This window comes from Euprymna scolopes, chromosome 14, assembly GCF_053919585.1.
Source record: "Euprymna scolopes isolate OS-2025 chromosome 14, ASM5391958v1, whole genome shotgun sequence".
NCBI lineage: Eukaryota > Metazoa > Mollusca > Cephalopoda > Sepiida > Sepiolidae > Euprymna > Euprymna scolopes.
In genome coordinates this window covers 72865551-72877721 of record NC_136495.1, presented here as the reverse complement: position 1 = coordinate 72877721, position 12171 = coordinate 72865551, and the positions used below count along the sequence as shown (strand labels likewise).

At 31.2% G+C, this 12171-nt stretch overlaps 1 protein-coding gene across 1 annotated transcript in view; it reads left to right on the top strand.

Annotated features, from left to right (window-relative positions):
* LOC145293087 (uncharacterized) overlaps positions 1-12171 on the top strand; it is an 89489-nt gene that overhangs the window by 26055 nt on the left and 51263 nt on the right. The window contains exon 3 of the mRNA XM_080139448.1: positions 7905-7950. Coding sequence (XP_079995574.1) covers positions 7905-7950 — 46 coding nt within the window. The remainder of the gene's footprint in view (positions 1-7904; positions 7951-12171) is intronic.

The following is a 12171-nucleotide window of genomic DNA, read 5'->3' as shown; positions in this document are numbered from 1 at the left end:
GAAAGAAGCCATCTCTGGCTTCATTGACAAGGACCATATCCATTCAGCTATCACTAACTGCAAGAAATGCTGTTGAATTTTAAACATTTATTTCATTAAATATATATTCCCGTGTCAAAACATTTTCATCATAAATTCTCTACAATTATGCAGAAGGTAGAAATTATGAATAAAATTCAGCTTAATAGTGAAATGAAACCAATTAATCTAATAAGAAACCATAAAAAAATGAATAAGTGATTAACTCTCGTTTTTCAAAAGAATATGCAAATTACTTAACTTTCATGTAGTCGCTCGCATATCCACCACTGAGTATATTGTTTGAGTAGAAGATTGTTTTAATAATTTTTTAAATGAAAAAAGTAGGATTCTAATATCAAAGTCAGAGTGAGAAAAACTCAAAAGCTACACAATTTTTTTTCTGTTTTATTCTTATGCGGATTCGTCTGGTTAATGCATGAAATCGATGTAGCTTTGTGTTTTTATATACATTTTTATATATTGTATTCCTGTGGTACTAGGTTTGCTAGTCAACCAATCAGATTCTTTGTTAATAACACATGCATCTACTATAGTGAATAGGCACAGTTCACTTGACCTCTAATTCATCTATTTCTTTGCTCTTTTTAGCAGAGATGGGTTTCTCTTTCCTTTGTGTTGGGAAGTGACCTAGTGTTTATCTGGATGTTTTTCACTTACATTTTTTAATTTTTACTCAATAATTTTCCGTAATTTTTTATGTACACTAATATTTTTCAGTGCTTATTCAGAATTGCACTTTTGACAGCATTTAAAAGTAAAGAAAGTACAGAAAAGTTTGACTGGTGTACGTATCAGTCACAGAATGAAGATGACATGGCCATGATAAAATCTGATGAAATGAAGTTAGTTATATAATAATTATTAAATACCTACAGACACTAGTGTTTCATCCTTTTGGGAATTTTCAATGCAGGGTGTCACGATTAACACCAGTTAATTTGAACCCGGCAATAGAAGCCATCTCTGGCTTCATTAGCAAGGACCCTATCCATTCGGCTATTCACGATTAACACCAATCGATAGATTCGAACCCGACGAAAAAAGCCATCCCTGGCTTCATTGACAAGGACCATATCCACTCAGCTATCACTAACTGCAAGAAATGCTGTTGAATTTTAAACATTTATCATTTATTTCATTAAATATATATATATATATATATATATATATATATATATATTCCCGTGTCAAAACATTTTCATCATAAATTCTCTACAATTATGCAGAATGTAGAAAATATAAATAAAATTCAGCATATATGGTACCTGATGCCGTTTTATCTTTCATTTTAAAGGTAACCGATAGTTCACCCGTGATGTGGACACAGTCCCCGGAAGCATACTCTGTGTTACATGACTCGTTGGTGTCAATAAAGGTTGGCCTATGGTTTCCCATAGTAATTTTTAAATGAGTGTAATATCAGAGGCAGTGTCCACTTGCAGCTGAACAGGATGCCCATTCAGCTGTACAGCCACATATTTTTGGTTTGATTTTGGGCTTGGGAGAAAAATTGCCACCAGACTGTTTGTATTTGTTTTGTAACGTTTTCTTTTGTTATGTGGGGTTTGTATACTCTGCATTGATCTTTGTCCGTGTGGTGTGCAGAATCCTTCTTTAAAACCCAGTCAGTTGCAGCTGCGACAGTGGTGTGTCTTGAATGTACAATTCCATACAAAATGCCAGCTGCCACAATTCCAGCAAGCTGAAGGCGGCTGGATAGTTGTTGACGTCCGTGGGGTGGGATGTTGTTGTCTTTGGACAGTGTTAACTGTGGAAGTTGTCGATTGTTGTACCATCGTTGAATCATGTTTCAGATTAAGAGGCGCTGGCATTCCACGCCAATTTGTTGTAAAGTTATGTCCAGATTCTGCTCTATTTTTAACAAAATCTGTGTACGAATATCAGCATCCCCACCCCCCGATCTCAAGCCACACACAAAAATTAAACATTTGAATTGAGCGTCTGTGATGGACGTTATTTTGAACCGCTCGCATTTACAATGCCTGCGTAAGTCGAGAAATCAGTTGACTCACATTTCGTTAATTTAGACAATTGAAGCGCATATTGAATAATGAAATTTGCTCACCAAATATCTGCCTCCACGTCTGTACTGTCTCATCGAAGTTGTAATCACGGGGGTGTTTAGGGAGAATATAATTTGCATACCGGTTGTGTTCCGCTGACCCAAGCTTACACAGCCAGAAGTCTGACCTTCCAGTCGTCAGCTTGTTCCTTGAAAACCACGTACACAACGTTGATTTAGCTATTGGATCATAATGGAATTTCGTGATAAAATTTGTGATCGATTCTGCCGATGTCATGAGTTTTGTTTCCGAAATGGTGTTGAAGATGTAGGGAATCTCTCTGAAAAAAGTTCCATCAAACGTAACTGTTGTTTCATTAATTGTTGTATGATAACATCCATTTAAAAAAAAAATTTTTTTTAAATGTTCAAATTAACTTATTTATTTATTTATTTAAACGTTTAATATAAATGTCCGGTAAATGTATTTGTTCTCACGTGTGTTCGACTAAAACAAAAACAAACCTCGTCGCCAATTGTTACGTGTTTAGAATGAAAATTGATTGCGAAATCGCCACATAAAAATGATGAAAAAACAAGGGGAAACGTTTAACAATTGTATTTAAGAGATTTAGATAGATGAGCCGCTGAATGCGTAATAGTCGGAACTGTCTTGTTTCATCTCTCGAGTGTCATGGCTGACTGCCTCATACCCCCAAGGGGGATAACTCTTTTGCCAGTTCAAGGGCAATAACCCTTTCTTTTTTCTCATTAGGTGGACCCTAACATGGTGATACTTTATTTATTTTTTTTTCATTAAAAAATTAGATATTTTAAATATTTGCTACAAGAATGCAACTTAATTAAAAAAATAAATAAAATAGATAAAAATACAGAAAAATCTTTATGATGTACGTAACCGTCACGGAACGAAAATGTCATATTCTAAAAATCACATAAACTGATCTAGTATTTTTTTTTAACTAAGGAAATTAAATTTTGTGAGTAAACGATAATGTTATGTTTTGATCCGCCATATTTAATAAATGGAGACAAATTAATTCAATTTACCGAAATCAAAATTAGCCTTGTAAGGGTTACAATTTACTATTAAAATTGCTAAAAATCGTTAGAAAATGATTTCAATTACTTGATCGATTTATGTGACTTTTGGAATATGACATCCTTGCTCCCTAATCAAAGAGTTTTCTGTATTTTTTTTTTTTCGGTCCCACGACAAAGGAGAGATTGGATCTAGTAATTCACTCCCATTGTCTGTTCGTCCATTTGCACTTTTCTCAATAACCACGCTTTGGATTAAAAAAAAAAATTGCACAAATGCATTTCAACTAAAGTGAATTCATTTTTTTCATCACTAACCCCAAGGTTGTAAAACTAAATGCAAGCGTCTAATCCCATTCTGTGAGGGCTGGTCTATAAGGACACTCTCTTTTTAAATATTAAACACAGAGGTAGATCTGATATAAATGTACGAAAACTATCCCAGTATCGATATACTGTTCAATGGAGAGGTATGTCGGAGGACTTATTACATTTTGTTTTTGTCTTAACCGAGATAACCTAGTGGTTGGAAGATCCCAGTGGGGACAGAACGGAAGATAAACATAGCTCAGGGCAAGTTGTAAGAAAAAGGTTTAGGAGACTTGCATACTGACCATCAGTATTGAGCACATGGGTAGGTTCGTGGGCAATCTGAGCTAAGTCATAAGCAATGGAGAAATTGTCAGAGCACTTCCCCTCATCATCTGTCTTGTTTAAGTGGGTTAACCATTCCATATTGTAAACATTGAAGTCCCCACAGACGTGAATGTTAACCAAAGAATGAGCAGACAATGTGGTCAATTTTCTCAGATATGCTCTTAAAGATAGTAATTCTGCTATTATGGGGGCAATAGAGGGCAAATATAAACACAGTCGTGTGAGCAAGTGCAATCCGAAAGTACATATAAAGCAAATTAGGGTCTATATTTACCATATGAAAAGCCATCTGTAATGTAGGCACATATTCCATGCCCATGGTAATCTTGGGGGTCAGATTTGGATGTTAAATTAGAATGTCCTTTAATTCCGAACTCATCTAGGGAACTAGTCGGTCCAATGCCAGTTTCATTTAGAAAGGATAGGTCTGGTTTGGTCTCCTGTAATTAGATTTAAACCTCTGGAAGGTTTGAACATAGAACTTCTGATGTTGGAGAAGGAGACATGGTAGTGGGGGGGGGGGTCTATGTTGAAAGTTGGAGTTCTGCGTTTAATCGTGTATTCTTTCTGGAGACTTTTCTTGATGGAGTTTTAGGATTTGCGAAATAGATTGACAGACTTGGCAGAGAGGGAATAAGTAGAATAAGATCTTAACTACTTTTAGGAATGGAAAATATTAAATTAATAGTAAATAATGGATTCTTAATATAGTGGATACCTAAAATGAAGAAATCAAAAACGAAAATTTAAGATCTTCCATTTAAGGTTCTGTCAACTTAGCCATTTGGACTTTTGTATAAAAAAGCTTAAAACATCACCTTGGTAAAATAATTATAGCTTAGGTGTGACGTCATCGATTTATGATCTACATCATGTTTCAAAATATGAATTCAAACATAAGCGATACTCAAATATAAATAAATGAAACGAGTAAACTTATATTAATAGCTTTGGAAATTATAGTTATAGTCCTGAACAAGACAATTGATGATGAAAGTGAAGATGCCATAGCAAAAAATCCAAACTGAATCATTGAGATTTTCAGTTTAGCATTTGATCAACTGAGCTGTTTAGTACACAACAATTTATTTTGCTATTTCAAAACATGAATAAATAAATGGGTAAGTATTATCAATACGGGAAATTATTTTAATAATTCTTTACAATTTATTTTGCTATTTCAAAACATGAATAAATAAATGGGTAAGTATTATCAATATGGGAAATTATTTTAATAATTCTTAACAATTTATTTTGCTATTTCAAAACATGAATAAATAAATGGGTAAGTATTATCAATACGGGAAATTATTTTAATAATTCTTAACAATTTATTTTGCTGTTTCAAAACATGAATAAATAAACGGGAAATTATTTTAATAATTCTTAACAATTTATTTTGCTATTTCAAAACATGAATAAATAAACGGTAAATTATTTTAATAATTCTGAACAGTTTATTTTGCTATTTTATAGGTGTTAAAAATAATTTAATATTTTTAATATATACTAAAATTGTTGTTATTACACAAAAGTTAAGGGTAGCTGAATTTTTAAAAAGGGCTTTCACCTTCTATTTCCCTGCTGTGAATAAAACTAAATTGAATTAAATATAGTTCACATCACCCATCATTATGCATAACAGTAGTATACCAAACTTCATAATGATTAGTTAATTAGTTTAAGATTGCATCCCATAGAAATATATAAACATATACATGTATCTAATTTGTGTGTGTGTGTGCGTGTGTTTGTAAAACAAGGAAGACGTTGCACAACAGTTCATTGCTGAGTTTCACTTAAAAACAAATGGCTGCCTCCATCTGTTCTCTATAGAGTCATGAGGGGCAGATAACTCATTAAGTATTTGCTATATCAGAGCCCACCTTACTCACTGTTATGCATAACAGCAATGTTCGAAAATTCATAATCGGTTAATTAGTTTAGTTTAGGAGTACATCACATAGAAATATATAAACATCTACATCTACCTAACCCTATAGAGAGATAGCCTTCATTTGATTATGATTGGACGACAATGAAGTACCACAGTTTCTATGCAAATTAGTAAGAATCTCTATTACAATAAAGAAAATTACTAACATTATCACCTATTACGGTTCTTAGTTTTTGAGATCAGCATTTATTCTTTGGATTATTCAGATGACTGTTTCATGAGCTTGATTTGAAAATTTTAGAAAACCAAATAATGTTATTAAATATTTTATTAAATTATTAAAACCATTTTTTTTGTAGACTTTCGATATAAAATATCTTTTTCAAAGAAGATTGATGTTTTTTAAAAAATTTTCTCTCCATTTTTCTAGTGGTATTTTTAAATAGATCGAATTTGGTCAATCTTTGAAAACCATGTTTCATAAGGATAATTTGTGAATTTTAGAATACCAAATAATGTTATTAAATATTTTATTAAATGATTAAAACCATTTTTTTTAGACTTTCGATATAACACATCTTTTTCAAATAAGATTGATGCTTTTTGTTTGTTTTTTTCTTAATTTTTCTTGTGGTATTTTTAAATAGATCGAATTTGGTCAATTTTTGAAAACATTATTTCATAAGGATAATTTGAAAATATTAGAAAACCAAATCATGTCAGAAAATATTTTATTAAATGATTAAATCATTTTTTGTGAGGCAAGGGAGGAGCTTTCAGCCTATGGTATCTTTTTGAAAGAAGATAGTTGCTTTTTAGTTTTTTTTTTTCTTTTCATTTTTCTGGCCGTATTAACAGCAACTTTCAGTTACACGAAACATATCTTTTTCTCTCTCCATGAAAGACTGATCTCCTTGAAGTTAATACCACCAGAAAAATGAAGAGAAAAAGTTTCCTAACGAAAAAAAAAAACAATCTTCTTTGAAAAAGGTGTCTTACACCGAAAGTTTCAGAACAAAAAAATTATTTTAATCATTTATAAAATATTTTCTTTTGTTATTTGGTTTTCTAAAATTTTCACTTTTTTTTCTTATTTTCTTTGTCACAATAATATGCACTAGTGAGACCTGTGGAAATTCCACAGGGGACTCATTCATATAAAATATTGATGTTGGCATTCTGTAGATGTTCAGTGTAAATGGAGATGCTTTGATATTATTGAAGCTCTTTTGTTAAAACTACAAAAGTATTTATCTAAGCAAACACAAATGCCTGGCAAAGCCTGGACGTAAAGTACGCTTAAATATGATATTTTAATTTTTACAGATCTGGTATATATTATTATAGAGTTAATGTTCTATCGATTTTTATATATTATAAAGTTGCGATTTCAAAAATAAAAAAATGTATCCATATGACTTGGGTGCATTAGCTTGAATCGAAACCTAAATAAAAACTTATGAAAAAATCTATGTACATATATATAACATGAGTTCCTTCAGCCATAATCGAAACCGAAAACCAAAACTTATGAAGAATTCTTGGTAAAATGATATATGACAAAAAATGGAAGTACATAACAATTAAATAACTTGGATGCAAGCGTGACACAAGAAAATAACACACACACTATCATATTAATATATAGAACTTGAGTTCCTTCAGCCATAGTCGAAACCGAAGCCAAAACTTATGAAGAATTCTTGGTAAAATGATATATGACAAAAAATGGAAGTACATAACAATTAAATAACTTGGATGCAAGCGTGACACAAGAAAATAACGCACACACTATCATATTAATATATAGAACTTGAGTTCCTTCAGCCATAGTCGAAACGGAAGCCAAAACTTATGAAGAATTCTTGATAAAATTATTTATAAAAAAAATAGATTACTAGAGTGGCATCAGTTATAATCGAAACTGAAACCAAAACTCATGAAGAATTCTTGATAAAATTATTTATAAAAATTAGATGACTTAAGTGCCGTCAGCAATAATCGAAACCGAAACCAAAACTTATGAAGAATTATTATTTATGACAAGAAATGAAAGTACATAATAATTAAATGACCCGGATGTAAGCATGATACAGAAAAAAAACATACACGCTATCGTATTAATATATAGATACAGTCTATTGCAATCCATAGTGTTTTTCTGTGGGACTTGAATAAGTAAAGAAAAATATGTTTTTTTTTTGTTTTTTTTATTATTCACAGGTGTTGGTGTGAGTGCTCATCCAGAAAAAGCAATGGAATGGTTTAAGTAAGCAAACTTTTATTTATAAATATTTGTTTAAACAGATGAATAAAACACGCAGCAAGTTAAAATGCAAAACGTTCATTTCAACTTGTTAACATATTTTTATCACTTTTGTGCATGCATAAAACTAATCATAGCTTAATGTGGATTAATTTTAAAACTTTCTTACCTGTCTGTCGGGTTAGCTCAAATGATAGGGAATACATCTGGAGCACTAAATGGTTTGGTTTGATTTTTTGGTCAAAAAAGAAATAAATTATCAAAAAGATTAACATACAGTTTTTCTTTCATTATTTTTTGGTTGAAAATTTGTCTCGTTTTGATTCGGATTTCTTGGCTATTTATGTATTAAAAATACAAAAGTCGGTTTTATTTGGTTCACAATCAAGACCGTTTTTACTTGTTATAGTCTAGGCACGACCAAAACGGAAGGAGGGAGTAAATATTTTTTGACAAAGTCTCTCTTTAAAAATCTACCAAAATTCAAGTAATTATCCAATCAATACGAAAATGTCACCGATTATTGAGTGAAGAATGAACTTAATAATCGGTGAAGAATGAACTTAATAATTTCTCTCTCTCTCTCTCTCTCTCTCTCTCTCTCTCTTGTCGGAAATTTATCTTGTTTCCAGATAAATTCGACGCGAAAGTAACTAACCTGAAAAAAAAAAATAAAAGCATGAAATAAAAGGGGGGGGGGGATAAAGAATAAAATATAAAGGTCTTGCTTTAAAACGAAGAAGAGATTTTATTTACAATAAAATTAGTTGGAAATTTTTCCCTTTGCGGGCATTAAACTTAAAAAACGCCAAGGTAACATATAATGAAAAAAATAACACTGGTTCTTATAATGAAGATGTCGTATCCATGAACGAATACAATATGATGCAAAATAGTAGTCCCTAATCACACTCTGATATGAAATAAATTTTAGGAGCGTACTCACAAATTGAAAGCCAGTCAGGCACGTGCCTTTTTCTTTTTTTTTTTTTCTCGTTTAAAGTCCTTTTAGAATTTTCTCTCCTTCCATTTGCAAGCAAACCGTAGCCACGCAGATGGATTTCAGAAGCATGCCGCGTCGCATGTCTGGTGTATTCTAGCCGGGTTTTCTTCTTTATAGGAGGTTCCAAAATTCCTTGTCACGTAAAATAAGGTCTTTTTTAAAATAATTACACCCCTTCAAAATACATGCCAAACCGTAGCCACGTAGATATTTTTCAAAAGCATGCCTCATCACATGCCCCGGGTATTCTTGCCGGGGTTTTTTCTTTGAAGGAGGCTCCAAAATTCCTTGTCTGCACCGGGCAATGAACCTGCATCCACTCTCCACGCCGCTGGAACCAAAAAAGAGGCCGAAATTCGTGCTGGGTTCGTAATATCAGTATTTCCCTTTTCTTCAAATTAAAGGGAGTTTCGTACAAACCCAAAATATACAAAACTTAAGACTCATAAAAGATACAAAATACAAAAATTCAAATACAAGAACCAGATAAAAAATAATAAATGTAGACAGGGGGGATGCACTATTATTGGTACAAAAAAATTCCAACATTCTCTCTCTTTCTCTCTCTCTCTCTCTCTCTCTCTATATATATATATATATATATATATATATTTATTTGCCTACAAAATCCCCTTTTTTTATTTGTGAGTACAAATATGCTTAAAATAATCAGCCGAAACTGAACAAAATATATTATAGTGTGGGGAGAATGAGGATTGTAGATAAAACAAACAAACAAAAAAAAAAAAAACAATTGCGCATGTATCAGATTTTAAGACTGAAAATCCGAATGCTGAATGTGTTTAATTTTTCATCGTTTGTGTTTTGAAGTGTGAAATTTGTTGATTATAATAATTATTATTATCTTTCAGATTAACAAAAAAAAAATTATATTTTCATTATTTTTTCCAAAACACTACTTTTAAATCTGTGAAAAATAAATTAATAATTTTCTTTCAGTGAACCCAATATTGCCAATATACTATTATATAGGAAATGCTTTGAAGAATCGATAGTAAAAAGAAAAAAAAAAAAAAAGGATAAATAACTGCACATGTTGCTAAAAATGCGATAATTTCTTTCAGCAATTTGTTGTTACACATTATTTTTTCATCTACGGTAGACCATACGGGCTAAAAAAAAATCGTTATTCTGTATTTACAAACAGTTGTTACCCTTCACCCTTCCAAAATTACGTCCAAGTCTGCCATTGATGATGTTGTGACTTGCACTTAACTTAGTTACAAGTGTGGGGACTTGCATCTACCACACTCTATCGTTCAGAAATACTTAGTCCTGATAGCAAGACAGGGTCAAGATGACCAAGCATAATGTGAGATGCAGGTGTTATCGCACTCAAACACATACAGCGCCTCGCATTCCCAAAATGATCACCCATCTGGTACTGGTCAGCCTCATCGTTGCTTAACTTCGGGGGTTATGTAGCTATATATATATATATATATATATATATATATATCTATATATATATATATATATAAAATAAAAAATTACAAGTAAATTTACCAAAATGATCCAAGATGGTAAAACTAAAGATAAAATAAGATATGTTTTTCACACTGCTGTCGAGACATAAATATATTTTTATATTTATGTCTCGGCAGCAGTGTGAAAAGCATATCTTATTTTTCTTTTATCAATATTATTGGAATTGTTCCCCTTTTCCCTTGCATATATTTGTGAATTATTCCATGGATTTCGACCTTTGGATTATTTTGGACCATCTTCTAATTACGGGATTTCCTTGGATTTTACTTGTGCAAATGGAAATTCAATTAACTTTCTTGAAGTTATATATTTGGATTTTACCGTCATTGGATAATTTATCTTTCACCAGACTATCCATTCACGTGTAATCACCTTTTTCTTCACCATATTCCTTCTGCTTCACTTTTTTGTTATCAAGTAAGATCTTTGACTTACTTGTTGTTTCATCAAATACTTTTGTATGCAAAATCCGATCCCGCATTTTGCTAATCCCTACCCTCTGATGAGAAGGAAATTATTTCTTTGAAACTCCACGGATTAAGGACTGTCCACTTATCAAGTGTTTCCTTTTCAGATTAAATATGTTTTTTAACTCTTTTTCAAAGTGTTTTTTAACATGTTTTAACTGTTTGCTCGCATGAAAAAAATTAAACCTTATTCTTCACTTAATCGTCAAAACAAATGAATTTATTTTTTCTTGTAAAGCCTACCATAGTTTCTTTAAAAGTATTGTTACATTTTATATTTTTTTTAATTTCACCATGCGATATCTGTAAATTGAAAGAAAAGATGGAATTATTTAAAATTCATATTCTTATATTATAATATTTTTGCATATTCATCCTAAATTTTATTTAGACAAAAAATTAAAAAAATTAATTGATTCAAAATGTTTTTAAAAAAATATTTAAATGTGTTACCCATCGTGACAAAAATCGCGGTGAAATGTTTTTTTTTTGTTTTTTTTGAAAATTTAAAATTCTGTTAAAAATAGCAGAAAAAGTTTTATATTATTCTGCTTTTCAAATGATAAAATTCAGGCTTTTATCTTTCAGGAAAAAAAATGTTGCTCAAGAATAATGGATTTTAACAGATTTTAATTCGTTTAAAAAAATATAACAACTTTTTTTTTAATGTTTTGACAGTGCCTATTATATTATATTGGACACACTATATAGTAATGATTTAAAAAGTTTAAAAACAAATGACTCGTGCGCCACCACCAAGAATCGAAACCAAAACGTTTAGCTTACAATTTACTTTTTTCTGTGACTTTAATGCCCGAGCTATGAAGACAAGGCTAAAAATTAAAACATTAACTCATAGCTATTACGTTACGCATGCATACTTGTAATGCTGTCGTTCGACCTTCACCTGGCAAATTCCATTTCTTTAATTTTCACACTTTTGTACCGATTTTCCTTATATCAGCACAAATATAAGGTTTTGTATGAGTTTGAATACCCTATATGTTAAGTTTCATATTTGTAGACCAAAAACTGACAGAGGAGTTTGGTAGGCAAAATTTTTTAAACAAATGTATGTACGCATGCATAAATATATATAGAAAGAGGTTTGTGTTTGCTATAACCTTTTTATGCAAATATTACACAAGTATAAATCATGTAGAATATCTGCATGAAAATAATTACATGTAAAAATTAACTAAAGATGATCGTCCCACAAGAAAGCCGAAAAAACTAATAGGGAAT